Genomic DNA, 16,512 nt, shown 5'->3' with positions numbered 1-16,512 from the left:
TTCCAGGCAAACTTTAGAAAAAGTTTATCAAACGGTGGGGAGGCAGCGGGGGGGGGGGGGGGGTGCGGAAACACTGGCATTTGGGTTAAAATATAAACTAATTTGGGAAGACTGAAATCAGTATTTCAGTGAAGACAAATCAGTGATATATTTCTGAACTTTTTGCATATCTGAAAATGACCTTTCATAATGAGCTGGGTATGAAATTCTTCAGTCCCAGTCTTCCTTCTTCCAATTCTGAAGACAGTCTTCTATTATTTTTGTTATATATTTGTTATGTATTTATTTATAACGCACTTATCTGTTTCAATTATCCTGCTTTCTTGCTTGGGTACACTCACTGTTCTTAGGCTGAATCCTTACCTCCTTTTGTCAACAAAGATAATTTCTACCCCCATCCCCTTTTAATCTCTTTTTTCCCTTGCATTCTCAAGTTATTCACTACATCACTGATTCTATTGTCTCCACTGAGTCATTCCATTTGTGTCTTAATATATAATTCTGCTCTTAGTTTTGTTTTTCTTATTTGGATAAACCGAATTTTTCTTTCTTTTTTTTTTTGAGATGGAGTCTCGTTTCTGTTTCCTAGGCTGGAGTACAGTGGCATGATCTCAGCTCACTGCAACCTCCGGCTGCTACGTTCAAGTGATTCTCCTGCCTCAGCCTCCCGAGTAGCTGGGACTACAGATGCCCACTACCTCATCTGGCTAATTTTTGCATTTTTAGTAGAGAAAGGGTTTCACCATAGTGGCCAGGCTGGTCTCAAACTCCTGATCTCAGGTGATCCGTCCACATTGGCCTCTCAAAGTGCTGGGATTACAGACGTGGGCCACTGCACCTGGCCATAAACTGGATTTTTATTTCTCCCTTCATCTCACCCTGCGATCTTCTTATGGAAGTTGTTGCTAGTTCATGTATTTCAAGTCTTCTTATATCTTTCTCAGGATACTAAACTGATATCCTCTAAAATTTTGTTTTCCCAGAGAAAACAATTTTGAGAGATATTTTTCCTCTGAATCTTCAAAGTAAATACTTTTTCCTACACCAAAACTTTTCATTGGCTTCAAGTAATTATTAGTTGTTTTGCTCAAATTCATCCTTACATTTAGAGGGATCTATCCAAGGCTGGCATTCATCACAATAAGAGATGCCTAAAGTATTCTCAGTATTTCCTCCCCACCCACCTGGGTGATGGAAAATTTCTCATCTCAGAAACAGATGCCCAATATTGTTAGTTACTAGGGAAATGCAAATCAAAACCACAAAGAGGGCCAGGCACGGTGGCTCACACCTGTAATCCCAGCACTTTGGGAGGCTGAGGTGGGCGGATCATGAGGTCAGGAGTTTGCGACCAGCCTGGCCAATATGGTGAAATCCCATCTCTACTAAAAATACAAAAATTAGCTGGGTGTGGTGGCACATGCCTGTAGTCCTGGCTACTTGGGAGGTTGAAGTAGGAGAATTGCTTGAATTGGGAGGTGGAAGTTGCAGTGAGCCAAGATCGCGCCACTGCACTCCAGCCTGGGTGACAGAGCAAGACTCTGTCTCAAAAAAGAAAAAAACCCCACAAAGAGATGCCATTTCCCACCCACAAGGATGAACACATTAAAAAAGCTGGACAGTAAAAAATATTGGCGAAGATGTGGAGACACTGGCACCTCATACATTGCTGGTGAGAATGCAGAACTGCAGAGCCACTTGGAAAAGCAGTTTGACAGTTCCTCTAAAAGTTAAAGAGTTGCCATTTGACCCAGCAAGTCCACTCCCAGGTGTCTACCCAAGAGAACTGAAAGCATATGTCCATGGAAAAACTTGTACATGAATGCTCACAAAGCCATTATTCATAGTAGTCAAGAAGCAGAAACACACCGGGGATGGTGGCTCACACCTATAATTGCAGCAATTTGGTAGGTTGAGGCAGGAGTATCACTTGAGTCCAGGAGTTCAAGACCAGGCTGGACAACACAGGGAGACCTCGTTTATACAAAAAATAAAAAAAATTAGCTGGGCATAGTGGTGCACCTGTGGTCCTAGCAACTTGAGAAATGGAAGGATTGTTTGAGGTATGGTCTGGAGTAAGCAGAGGTCATGCCACTGCACTCCAGCTCTGAATGAAAGAGTAAGACCTTGTCTCAAAAAAAAAAAAAAAAAAAAGAAAGAAAGAAAGAAACAAGCCAAATGTCTAACCAGCTGATGAGTAGATAAACAAACTGTGTTATATCCATATAACAGAATATTATCTGACCATAAAAAGGTATGAAGTACTTATATATGCTAAAATATGAATAAATCTTGAAAAACTTATGCTAAATAAAAGCAAACAGACTAGGCAAGGTGGCTTGTGCCTATAATCCCAGCAATTTGGGAGGCTGAGGCAGGTGGATCACTTGAGGCCACGAGTTCGAGATCAGCCTGGCCAACATGGCAAAATCCTGTCTCCACTAAAAATATTAAATACAAAAATTAGCCGGGCATGGTGGTGCGTGTCTGTAATTCCATCTACTCAGGAGGCTGAGGCAGGAGAATCATTTGAACCTGGGAGGTGGAGGTAGAAGTAAGTTGAGAGTCCTCCACTGCACTGCAGTCTGGGAGACAGAGCGAAACTCTGTCTCTGGGAAAAAAAAAAAAAGTTACAAAGACTACATATTGTATGATTCTATTTACATGCAATGTACAGAGTAATAAACTCTAGAAACAGGTTAGTAGTAGTTAGTAGATTCGTGGTTTCCAGGCATTAGGGGGTGGGGGAAGCGAGTGGGTATGAGGTTTCTTTTTATGGTGATCAAAAATTCTGGAATTAGATAGTGATGATGATTGTACAACTTTGCAAATATAGTAAAAAGTACTAACTTATTTGCTTTGAAAGGATAAATTTTATGATATGTGAATTATATCTCAAGCAATACTTTTTTATGAAAGAAAAAGCAACACTAGAAGTATCAAAGGAAAATCCGTTTTTAAATTTCAGTCTTATTTTGATGTTTACTACCTTCAAGGTAAAAGTTTGCATTCTACACATGCATGTTTGGTTATATGCTATAAAATATTATTTCTATTATTTGTTTATCTTTAAAAATGTTACCTGACAGCCATCCTGATTAATCCACTTCTGCTGCACTTCGTCTCTGGCAGAATCACTGAGGCCAGCATGGTAAGCAAGAGCAGCGAGCCCATCTCTCTGTAATGTGTCGGCCATGGTGTCACATTCTCGCCTGGAGAGGCAGTAAATTATCCCTGAGTCATCTGCCAAGAAACCAAGAGTACTGAGAAACAAGAATTTTTAACATAAACAACAACACAATTTACACTATGTTTTTAGAAATACATGAACCATAAATAGATCTCCCATAGTGTTCTTATACTGCTGGAAGACCACACACGTGAATAATTCAAGCAAGGAATTCATGTGCACTGGAAATGAGATGTGGCTTTTCATCCTGTTGCTGCTAATGACACGTGAGTTGGACCTGGATGAACTCTGGGTTCTACTTCACACTAGATACATGTGGGCATCAAAAAGCCACCCTTGGTCGGGCGAGGTGGCTCATGCCTGTAATCCCAGCACTTTGGGAGGCCAAGGAGGGCAGATCATTTGAGGTCAGGAGTTCAAGACCAGCCTGGCCAACATGGCGAAACCCTATCTCTGTTAAAAATACAAAAAAAATTAGCCAGGTGTGGTGGTGGGCGCCTGTAATCCCAGTTAGTCAGGAGGCTGAGGCAGGAGAATCACTTGAACCTAGGAGGCAGAGGTTGCAGAGAGCCAAGATTGTACCACTGTACTCCAGCCTGGAGATAGAGTGAGACTCAGCCTCAAAAAAAAAAAAAAAAAAAAAAAGCCATCCTTGCAAAACTTCAAACTTTAAAAATCACAAAGATTTTAATAGCAACATTAGGGAAATAAGTAAAGGGAACTGTGAAATAAAATATACTATAACTATCAAGTGTTTTCTAAATTTTTAAAAGACATGGGAAAATGCTCATGATATAAAGTAGATTAATACTGGAAATTAATAATAACATGATAACAGTGATTTTGCTCATTGAATGATGTTTGTCTTTTGTTTCTTCTTTTTGTTGCTTTCTAAATTTTCTTTTTTGTTTTTTGAGACAGTCTTGCTCTGTCGCCCAGGCTGGAGTGCAGTGGCACGATCTCAGCTCACTGCAACCTCTGCCTCCTGGGTTCAAGCAGTTCTTCTGCCTCAGCCTCCAGAATAGCTGGAACTACAGGTGTGTGCCACCATGCCTGGCTAATTTTTATAGAGGTGGGGTTTCACCATTTTGGCCAGGCTGGTCTTGAAATCCTGACCTCAAGTGATCCACCCACCTTGGCCTCCCAAAATGCTGAGATTACAGGTGTGAGCCACAGTGCCTGGCCATCTAAATTTTCTTTAATGAGCATATATTATATTTATTATTATGTGTGTGTGTGTGGTTTTTTTTTTTTTGAGACGGAGTCTCACCCTATCACCCAGGCTGGAGTGCAGTGGCGTGATCTCGGCTCACTGCAACCTCCGCCTCCCAGGTTCATGCCATGCTCTCGCTTCAGCCGAGTAGCTGGGACTACAAGGGCCCGCCACTACACCCGGTTAGTTTTTTTGTATTTTTAGTACAGACGGGGTTTCACTGTGTTAACCAGGTTGGTCTCGATCTCCTGACCTCGTGATCCTCCCATCTTGGCCTCCCAAAGTGCTGGGATTACAGGCGTGAGCCACCACGCCTGGCCATGTGTGTTGTTTTTAGAAATGGAAATTAAAAGATATTAAAGGAAAAGTCATCTCTCTGTGACTGAGCCAAAGGTCTAGATATACACGTGAAGCTACTGACATTAGCTGCCTGGGAGAGGTGGGCCTGAGCAGGGAAATCACTGACTTTTTCTTGGTGGATCTCTACTGACTGATTTGTCCACACAAACATGTATATTAATTTCTAAAAAATAAAATAGAAATACCAAAAATATTCTCCATGGAAAAGTGGAAAGGGGGTTACATGGAAAACTACTATGAATTCAGAATCTCATTTTAGTTAGTAAAACTCAAAGGCAGGCAGGCTTGGGACAAGGAACTAAAACAAAAAGCTGTATAATTCAAACACTGATTGAAGCCTCAGGAAAGACATTGAAACCAAAAGTTATAATACACGTGTGCAGGAGGGAGTATTTAATATATTTTTGTTAGAATTTCTTGTTATCAAACCAAATGAGATTTTACAATTTCCAGAATTGAGAGAGTTGCAATAGTCTGCTCTATAAATAGCAAGTTAGTGCTGTCATAATGCAAAAAGGAATGTTTAATATGCAATTTTATATATCCTATTGTGGTACTAAAAAGACATTTATTTGTTACTTCTAGACAGTTAATCACATGGCTGTACTCACATGGGTAGTGTTTTCTGATCCATTCTAGGCAGTCAAATGCCACCTTTTTAGGCTTTTTCGGTAATACATAGTATTTCAGATTATGTCTGTTAAAGCTCATGCTAAACCTAAAAAAGTCCCAAACATAAAATTTAGTTATTATGAGAAAGTATAACTTTCGGTATTGTTATAGACTACATGTGTCCCCCTAAAATCCTAACCCCCAATGTGATAGTATTAGGAGTTGGAGCCTTTGGGAGATAATTAGGTCATGAGAGGTGGAGTTATGAATGAGGTAAGTGCTCAAAAATAAGCAGAGACCTTGCTGGCTCTCCCCACCCTCATATGTGAGTATACAAAGAGAATACTGCCATTTACAAACCAGGAAGAGGGACCTCATCTGACATGGGATCTGCCAGCATCTTGATCTTGGACTTCCTGGCTTTCAGAACCATAAGAAATAAATTTTTGTTTGAGCCACCCAGTCTACAGTATTCTGTCATAGCAGCCCAAGCTAATATCAAGTAGTTTTTTTTTTTTTTTTTTTTTTTTGAGACAGTCTCACTCTGTCACCCAGGCTAGAGTACAGTGGCGCGATCTTGGCTCACTACAACCTCTGCCTTCTGGGTTCAAGCCATTCTCCTGCCTCAGCCTCCCAAGTAGCTGGGATTATGGATGCCCGCCATCGCGCCCAGTTAATTTTTGTATTTTTAGTAGAGACAGAGTTTCACTGTGTTGGCCAGGCTGGTCTCGAACTCCTGACCTCAAGCAATCCACCCGCCTCAGCCTCCCAAAGTGCTGGGATTACAGGCATGAGCCACCGGGCCCAGCCTATCAAGTAGTCTTCAGTTGAATACTGTCATTAGCAGCTTACATAATAGAACACTGAAATGGAAGTTAGGCTAAGGGTTAAAGAAAAGAATGGTGATAAAGAGGGAATGTTTATGGGACTAGATGACAAAAAATTAGGATTGTAGAAGAGAAAACACATAGAAAAGACAAAGTAAGCAGGAGCCCAGTCTCTTGACTCCAAGATGAGGCTGACTATAAGCAGAGATGGTTAGAATATTATTTAAAATATTAAGGAACTCATACAATATACTTTTTTTTTTTGAAACGGAGTCTCGCTCTTTGGCCCAGGCTGGAGTGCAGTGGGGCGATCTCGGCTCACTGCAAGCTCCACCTCCCGGGTTGAAGCCATTCTCCTGCCTCAGCCTCCCAAGTAGTTGGGACCGACAGGCGCCCGCCACCACACCTGGCTAATTTTTTATTTTTAGTAGAGACGGGGTTTCACTGTGTTAGCCAGGATGGTCTTGATCTCCTGACCTCGTGATCCACCCGCCTTGCCCTCCCAAAGTGCTGGGATTACAGGCGTGAGCCAACGCACCCGGCTGGAAATATGCGTATTTTTAGGCCATCAATATTCCCAAATTTTGACCAGGTACTCAAGCTCATCCAACCCGCAGCCCGCAGGCCACATGCAGCCCAGGGTAGTTTTGAATGTGGCCCAACACAAATTCATAAGCTCCCTTAAAACAGTGAGATTTTTTGCAATTTTTAAATAAAGCTCATCAGCTATTGTTACTGTTAGTGTATTATTATTATTTTTTTGAGAGGGAGTCTTGCACTTGTCACCCAGGCTGGACTGCAAGGGTGCAATCCCAGCTCACTACGACCTCCATCTCCTGGATTCAAGCACTTCTCCTGCCTCAGCCTCCTGAGTAGCTGGGATTACAGGTGCCCGCCACCACGCTCAGCTAATTTTTGTTATTTTTAGTAGAGACGGGGTTTCACCATGTTGGCCAGACTCATCTCGAACTCCTGACCTCAGGTGATCTGCCCACCTCGGCCTCTCAAAGTGCTGGAATTACAGGTGTGAGCCACCGCACCCAGCCAGTTAGTGTATTTTATGTGTGGTCCAAGACAATCCTTCTTCTTCCAATATAGCCCAGGGAAGCCAAAAGATTGGACACCCCTGGGATATATAAAGAGCTAACTGCAGGACAGCAGAAGTTGCTAAAGCCCTACTGATCATGGTCACTTTATTTTTGTTCTTGACCCCAAATAAAATGTGGCTAACTCTGAGACAGATGGGCTCCTCCTCTTCCTCTGATCTACTATTCTTGTCCCATTTCCTCCCTCCCACTTCCTCAGTGAGCTTGTTCTCTCCATTATCTCCTCTTTTGTATTTTCAGTCTGTTCTGTGAATTTTTCTTCTGTCTCTGAATACGTTCTAGGACCACCCTTTCCAACAAAAGCCTCTGTTGATCTATCTTCTAATCAACTTGTCTCTTTTCCTCCAATGGCAAGTTTCTCAGAAGATACTTATGTTCCCAACCAACTAACTACACATTCAATTTCAATTATCATTATTTTCTATTCTCAATTTTGCCTCTACAATTCTACCAATTTTTTTTCCAAGGCTTTTAAAACTAAAGAAAGGTGACAGAATTGTTATAGGGTCCTGCCCTCCAGGTACCTCCACTGCTCCACATTTCAACTATATCCAACCCACAGGAGGAGAGAGAACACTGTGGAACATGGTAAGGATAGAGCACAAAGACATCTCCATGCCTGGGTAGACAGAAGAAAAGATCATAAACTGCAGTAACCTGTGTCGCGGGGGCTGCCTATATACAGGATCAGAGGAAGAAAAGATGAGGAATAAAACCACTGGCTTTCTGTTTTTGCATCTAAATCCAACTAGATGGGCCCACACAATAGGCAGCAGTGATCTTGCTGCATTTGGTATATGCAAAGATGGGTCTTCTTTCAGACTTCAGTCTCTCTGGCCTCTCTGTATTCTACCTTTTTTTTTTTTTTGAGACCATCTCACTCTGTCCCCCAGGCTGGGGTGCAGTGGCATGATATCGGCTCACTGCAACCTCTGCCTCCCAGGTTCAAGCAATTCTCCTGCCTCAGCCTCCTGAGCGGCTGGGACGACAGGCACTCACCACCACGCCCATCTAATATTTCATATTTTTAGTAGAAATGGGGTTTCACCATGTTGGTCAGGCTGGTCTTGAACTCTTGACCTCAGGTGATCCTCCCGCCTCAGCCTCCCAAAGTGCTGGAATTACAGTTGTGAGCCACCGCGCCTGGCCTGTATTCTACATTGTTGGCTACCCTTAGTGAAAATTCTCTATTATGTCTTACAACTTTATATTCCCATGGGATTTTCTCCCTTGCATCTCTGGTTTCTCCACTTCCACCTCTTCTTCCTTTGCTCACTCCTTAAGTGAGAATCACCCCACAGACATCTGGCTCTCTTCTCTTCTCTTCCATCATCTCCTTCAGCACTCTCACTGCCTTAAACAGCACCCAAATTTCAGTCCCATGTGTCCCAGCTTTTGCCCTCACCTTAGACCTCTTTTCAGAGTTCTAAACCACATTTCAATATCTTTTTAGACCAGTGGTCTAAAATTGGGAAGCATACATTCCTAGGGGTTCACAAAGACTTTCTGTGTATACATGAGCAAAGATAGTCTTAAACAAATTCAGACCCTCAATTTTCGCATCCCTTGGTTTCCCACGGGGGATTGGTTCTAGGGCCTCCTCGGATACATAAATCCAAGGATGCTCAAGTCCCTGATATAAAATGGTGTAGTATATGTATATAACCTATGCACATCCTCCTGTATATTTTAAACCATCTCTAGATTACTTATAATACTCAATACAATGTATTAAATAAATGCCATCTAAATAGTTGCTACACTGTACTGTCAGTAATTATGTAACACTTTTCTTCTGTCATGGCGGCAGGATACAGCAGAGTATGCCTACACATCCCTTCATTCATGTGGACACAGCATAGCACTTGGTGCTCAGCAAATTCGAATCTTGCATTTTAAAACTTTCAGAAACTATTTTTCTTTCAAATGTGTTTGATATACAGTTGGGTGAATCTGCAGATGCAGAAACTGTGGATACGAAGGGCTGGCTGTCCTTTTCCCTAAGACTGATCTGAGAATGCTCCCACAGACAAGACATCCTGGCCAGGGGCGGTGGCTCACATCAACAATCTCAACATTTTGGAAGGCAAAGGCAAGAGGATCACTTGTGCGCAGCAGTTAAAGACCAGTTGGGCAATAAAGTGAGACTCCTGTCTCTATTTAAAAAAAAAAGACATCCTGGCTGGGCGCGGTAGCTCACGCCTGTAATCCCAGCACTTTGGGAGGCCAAGGCGGGCGGATGACAGTATCAGGAGTTCGAAACCAGCCTAACCAACATGGTGAAACCCTGTCTCTACTAAAAATACAAAAACTGGCCAGGCATGGTGGCACATGCCTGTAATCCCAGCTACTCAGGAGGCCGAGGCAGGAGAATCCCTTGAACCCGAGAGGCGGAGGTTGCAGTGAGCCGACATCACGCCACTGCATTCCAGCCTGGGCAACAGAGCGAGACTCTGTCTAAAAAGAAAGAAAGAAAGAAAGAAAAAAGACATCCTGCTTGTTTCACCTTTCCCATTTTTCCCTTTTACAATTGTCTCACTTTCTGAAAACAAACAAACCAATCCTACTTTTCATCCATTCTGAATTTTACCACTGTGAACTGTTCCAGGATGTAAAAACCTCCAGGACACCAAACAAAGCAAATTGAAATATAGTATGGGTGTAGGTGAAATTTTCTTTAATTAAAGCACTAGAAATCCTTGGTAGGAGGGCCTCATATCTTTAGGTGTTTTACTTATTTCTGTTAAGGGTGAAGAGTAACTAGGAACAAAGTATTTTGGCCCTTATTAGGATGTTCTGAATTCAGATATACTGAGAATAAGGCGGTGGGAATGAAGATGGCCTTCACTTCATGATGTTGTTTCTTTCATCTCTATAATCACAGAATGCATTACCCTGAAAGTCTTTGAGACTACCATTAAAAAATACTTTGATACCACTTCTCTTATGACAGCATTTCTTTGCAAAAAACACCTAGAGTCCTTTTAGTGCTTGAAAAGGAAGAATGTATAGCAGACTGTGGCAAAAAAGGTAGTAGATTTAAGAACTGTCTAGGAATACAAATGATAAAGAAATTCTTAAAATTTATTTGACTCGATTTGGAAATGGTGCATGAGTCTCCCCACCGATAGGAATGCTATTGTGACTGGGCACAACAATGGCCTTATTGCTTTTTCCCACATTAAAAAAATACACTTTATTTTCAGAAAAGTGTTTTATTAATTTAAAAAAATCTTTGGGTCAAAAAGAGAGACAAAAACAAGCATTGGGGAGGATATGAAAAAAGTGGAACCCTCGTACATCACTAGTGAAAATGTAAAATGGCACAGCCACTTTGGAAAACAGTGTGACAGTTCTTTAAAAGGTTAAACATAGGCCAGGCACGGTGGCTTATGCCTGTAATTCCAGCACTTTGGGAGGCCGAGGCGGGCGGATCACGAGGTCAGGAGTTTGAGACCAGCCTGGCCAATATGGGGAAACCCCCATCTCTACTAAAAACACAAAAATTAGCCGGGTGTGGTGGTGCACACCTGTAGTACCAGCTACTCAGGAGGCTGAGGCAGAAGAATCACTTGAACTGGGGAGGCGGAGGTTGTGGTAAGCCAAGATTGCACCACTGCACTCCAGCCTGGGTTAGAGTGAGACTCTGTCTCAAAAAAAAAAAAAAGGAAAAGGTTAAACATCGAGTTACTATATGACCCAATAATTTCACTCCTGGTGTATATACCTAAGAGAAATGAAAACATATGTCCACACAAAAATTTATACATGTATGATTATACTAGCATTATTTATAATAGTAAAAAATAAAAATGGAAATAACCCAATATCAACTGATGAATAAATAAAATGTCATATACATATACAATGGAATATTATTCACTAATAAACCATGAAAACATTATATTAAGTAGACAGTCACAAAAGATCACATATTGGATGATTCTGATTCTGTTTACACAAGATACCCAGAGTAGGCAAATCTATACATAGAAAGTAGATTAGTGGTTGCCTAGGGCTGGCAGGGTGGAGATGTGAGGGGAAAAGGAGATTGAACTGTAATGGGTTTGGGTGTTTTTGGAGGGTGATGAAATGTTCTAAAACTCTGGCAATGGTTGTACAATTCTGAATATACTAAAAACTTTGAATTGTACTTTTTAAATATGGGAATTGTATGGTATGTGGGTTATACCACAACAAAGCTGTTACTAAAAACATCTGGCATATGATCTGAATTTCTTAAAATTTGTAGACACAATTGAAAAAGCTCAGAACTGTTTACCAGTTAATTTAGTCAAACAAATTACTTTTACTAAAAATAATAAAAATGACATGAGATTAGAACATAAAGTTGTAGATCACAAATCCAATTAAAACCAAGACAACTATCTCTTCTGCAAAAGGACTGTGGGTAACTAACTAAAAGCAATATTTACACAATTTGTTATAATGAAAAAGTTAATAGATCCTTGGAGTTTATTACATGTAACAAATCTTACTCTGCCTGTTGGAAAATAAGATGTTTGGAATTACCAAATATCTAGTTACAGACAGTTCCCATCAACTGATGAATGGATAAATAAAATGCAAAACACTCATACACTGGAATATTATTCAGCTATAAAAATGAATGAAGTACTGACCAATGCACCAACATGGATGACCCTTGAAAACTATGCTCAGTGAAAGAAGCCAGGCACAAACAAGAGGGAGAGGATGGGGAGCAGCTGCTAATGGATACCAGGTTTCTTGCTGGGGTGATAAAAATGCCCTAAACTTAGATATTAGGGATGGTTGTACAATTCTGTGAAAATAGCAGCTGCTCCCCATCCTCTCAACTTAGATATTGGGGATGGTTGTACAATTCTGTGAAAATACAGAAAAAAACCAACCTACTAAATTGTACTCTTTAAATGGATGAATTTTATAGTGTGTGAATTACATTTTAATAAAGTTTTCTTAAAAGTTAGATTCTATTGTTTCTTGTCTAAGGTTCTGCTGGATATTACCATTAAAATGGTAAATATTATCATGTTTGAGGTGTCAAACTCATGTCTTTTCAAAGTGTTGTGTGAGGAAACAAAGTCAACTAGAGCTCAGCTTGCTGCTTTTGGAATTGACAATAGTTGTCATGTGATGTATACTAAATAGTTAATGTGAATTGAAAAATGAGGCCAGGTGCAGTGGCTCACGCCTAATCCCAGCACTTTGGCAGGCAGAGGCGGGCAGATCACCTGAGGTCAGGAGTTCAAGACCAGCCTGCCCAACATGGCAAAACTCCATCTCTACCAGAAATACAAAAAATTAGCTGGGCGTGGTGGCAGGAGCCTGTAATCCCAGCTACTCGGGAGGCTGAGACAGGAGAATCACTTGAACCCAGGAGGTGGAGGTTGCAGTGAGCCACTGCACTCCAGCCTTGGTGATAAGAGCAAAACTCCATCCTCCCCTCCCCCCACTCAAAAGAAAAGAAAAATGAAGTCAGCCAGGCATGGTGGTATGTGCCTGTAGTCCCAGCTACTCAGGAGGCTAGGGCAGGAAGATCACTTAAGCCCCGGAGTTCAAGACCAGCCTGGGCAACATAGTGAGAGTAAGACCTCATCTCCAAAACAAAAACAAAAACAAAAACAAAACAAAACAAAACCCACAAAGAAAAGAAGTCTAATTTAGCAGTAAAGACTGGCTTTACCAATTAGGTTATATGGTAGTCATTTCCCATTTTTGGAAAGAGCTAATCTATAGCCACAAAGTTTTGACAAAACTGTATTTAAAAGTATATCACATAATATGGTTGGAAATGGTGGTCCACGCCTGTAATCCCAGTACTTTGGGAGGCTGGGGCAGGCAGATCCCTTGAGCTCAGAAGTTTGAGACCAGTCTGGGCAAGATGGTGAAACTCTGTCTCTACGAAAAAACAATACAAACAAACAAACAAAAACCATAAAAATTAGCCAGGTATGGTGGTGCACGCCTGTAGTCCCGGCTACTCAGGTGGTTGAGGCAGGAGGAGAAATTGAGCCTGGGAGGTGGAGGTTGCAGTGAGCCGAGATTGCACCACCGTACTCACTCCATCCTGGGTGACAGACTGGGACCCTTTCTCAAAAACCAACAACAAAAAAGTTATTAGAGAAGCACATCACACAATAAAATATTTTGTCAAAAATATCATATTGGAAAGGTATACTGAAACTAACAGTATTCTGATTTCTCTAACTCTTCCATACATATTGGATACAGGGAACAGGATTCTTGTTGAAAGAATAATAAGACTACTTAATAGTCATTAGGTAAGTATTGGTAAAGGGTATTTTTCCTAGAAAAAAATAAAGTGAATAACCATTGATCTTGCTTATTTTCCCAGTCAGAGAGTTTCCAATTCTTTGCTTACCACGAATCTGAAGGACCTAATTGAATTAGGTTGACAGATAATTAAAAATAATTTTTGATGATGGATCATTATGTAATCTTGGCATATATGTCAGAAGGAATTCAAATAATTGTTACAGCTACAAAAAATGCCTTCCATTCTCATCTACATGTTTATGTGAGCAATGTTTCTTAGTGCTTACATCCATAAAAATAAGAAATATGAACAGACCCAATTCGTCCAGACATGTGAACTAACTGAACAACAAAAAGTCCTAGCTGGGTGTGGTGGTACTCACCTGTAGTCCCCACTATTTAGAAGATTAAGGTGGGAGGATCACTTGAGGCCAGGAATTCTAGACTAACCCGAACAATATAACGAGATCTCATCTCTTAAACAAACTAAAGGCCTATCTCATTAAGAGATCCATTCTCAATCAAAATGTTTGCTTATGGCTGGGTGTGGTGGCTCACATAATCCCAGCATTTTGGGAGGCTGGGGCGGGCGGATCACCTGAGGTTAGGAGTTTGAGACCAGCCTGGCCAACACGGTGAAACCCTGTCTCTACTAAAAATACAAAAATTAGCCGGGCATGGTGGCAAGTGCCTGTAGTCCCAGCTACTCGGGAGGCTGAGGCAGGAGAATCACTTGAACTCAGGAGGTGGGGGTTGTAGAGATTGTGTCATTGCACTCCAGCCTGGGCAACAAGAACCAAACTCAGTCTAAAACATATATATATATGTATGTATGTATGTATGTATGTATGCAGGAGGTACATAGTTTTCCAGGATTCTTTCAGGAGGTACATGTGACCAAAGAAGGTTGAAGATAGCTATCTTGGTCATCCACTCATCCCTTAAACATCCCAGGCACCATGCATCTAAAATCAAATTTATTACTCATCTTACTTCCTCCATTTCCATTTATGGTCAATGGTACTAGTCACCTGCCCCAGGAACTACTATAAACTTCAACCATATCCACTTTTCTCATTCCATTTAGTTGCCATTCCTGCCCTCTCTCTTGACTCCGTTTCTTTCTTCCACTTCTGCTGTTACCACCAGCATCAGCTCTCCTCAATTACTGCAACAGGTTCCTGAAGGGCTGCTCTACCTCTAACTTTCTGTTCTCCCACTCATCCTCTCCTCTATTATCTTGCCAGGGTTATCATTCATCTACACAGTTCAGATCAAGCCACTTCCCAGGTTAAAGTGCCAAAAGAATAAAGTCCAAACATTTTACCATCGTTATATGCAAGGCCCTCCATGATCTGGCCTCAAGCCACCTTGTCAGGGTCATCCCTTCTCTATGTTTCTCCACTTATCCAATGGATTATTCACCATTCCTTGGGCGTGACCTGTACTTTTTTTTTGGCTGGAGTGTAGTGGTGTGATCTTGGCTCACTGCAACCTCCGCCTCCCAGTTTCAAGCAATTCTCTTGTCTCAGCCTCCCGAGTAGCTGCAACTATAGGTGCATGCCATCATGCCCGGCTAATTTTTGTAGTTTTAGTAGAGATGGGGTTTCACCATGTTGGCCAGGCTAGTCTCCAGCTCCTGACCTCAGGTGATCCACCCGCCTCAGCCACCCAAAGTGCTGGGATTACAGGCGTGAGCCACCGAGCCTGGCCTGACCAGTATTTTTATAACAGAAACGTCAGCCCTGAATTTTCACTCTTTGTCTGCTAAAATGCCATTCACCTACCACTTCATATAGCTGTAATAAAAAAAAGACAGTAACAAATGTTGATGAGCATGTGTTCATCAACACATGCAATGGGAAAAATTGCAACCCCCATACACTGCTGAAGGTAATATAAAATGATAGAGGCGGCCGGGCGCGGTGACTCACACCTGTAATCCCAGCATTTTGGGAGGTCGAGACAGGTGGATCACCTGAGGTCAGGAGTTTAAGAACAGCCTGGCCAACATGGTAGAACCCCGTCTCTACTAAAAATACAAAATTAGCCAGGTGTGGTGGCACGTGCCTGTACTCCCAGCTACTCAGGAGGCTAAGGCAGGAGAATCGCTTGAACCCAGGAGGTGGAGGTTGCAGTGAGCCAAGATTGTGTCACTGTACTCCAGCCTGGGTGACAGAGTGAGACTCCATTTCAAAAAAAAAAAAAGATGGAGGCACTTTGAAAAATAGTTTAGCAGTCCTTGAAAAGGTTAATCGTACAGTTACCACAGACCCAGCAACCCAAGAGAAATAAAACTTATGACCACAGAACAATTTCTACACAAATGTTCACAGCAGCATTATTCAAAAAAACCAAAAAATTGAAACAGCTTGAACATCCATCAAATGATGAATGGGTAAATAAAACAGAGAGTAGGATCCATAAAATGGAGTATTATTTGAAAATAGAAAGGAATGAAATACTGGAACAGGCTACAACATGGAGGAACCTTAAAAACATGCTCAGTGAAATAAGTCAGTCACAAAAGGTCGCATGTTATGTGATTCCATTTAATTCCATTTATATGAAATGTCCAGAATAGGCGCAAATCTACGGAGACAGAAAGTAGATGAGGGGTTGCCTAGGAATGGCGGAGTGAGAAAGTAGGAATTGACTGCTACTGGGTGTGCTCTCCCTTTCAATGGAGACGAACATGTTCTAAAATTAGATAATGGTGATGGCTGCACAACCCCATAAACAAACTAAAAAAAAGGCCACTGAAGTGTCAACTTTAGGTGAATTTTATGGTATGTAAATTGTATCTCAATACAGCCGTTTAAACTTTCGTTGTTGTTTGTTTGTTTTTGAGATGGAGTCTTGCTCTATCACCCAGGCTGCAGTGCAGTAGCATGATCTCAGATCACTGCAACCTCCACCTCCCAG

General features: G+C 41.5%; 1 protein-coding gene across 14 annotated transcripts in view; it reads right to left on the bottom strand.

Annotated features, from left to right (window-relative positions):
* BLM (BLM RecQ like helicase) overlaps positions 1-16,512 on the bottom strand; it is a 107,335-nt gene that overhangs the window by 31,027 nt on the left and 59,796 nt on the right. For 12 of the 14 annotated variants that reach the window (XR_012415393.1, XR_012415392.1, XR_012415388.1 and 9 more), the window contains 2 exons: positions 5,375-5,481; positions 3,083-3,243 (listed from right to left, as the gene is read on the bottom strand). Coding sequence is in view for 7 of the 14 variants with exons in the window: in XM_015453405.4 (XP_015308891.3) it covers positions 3,083-3,243; positions 5,375-5,481 (268 nt within the window). In the remaining 7 variants the exon portion in view is untranslated. The remainder of the gene's footprint in view (positions 1-3,082; positions 3,244-5,374; positions 5,482-16,512) is intronic. The other 2 variants (XR_012415391.1, XR_012415390.1) reach the window with 1 other exon arrangement.

The sequence above is a fragment of the Macaca fascicularis genome, chromosome 7, assembly GCF_037993035.2.
Source record: "Macaca fascicularis isolate 582-1 chromosome 7, T2T-MFA8v1.1".
NCBI lineage: Eukaryota > Metazoa > Chordata > Mammalia > Primates > Cercopithecidae > Macaca > Macaca fascicularis.
This window is presented reverse-complemented; position numbering and strand designations above follow the sequence as displayed.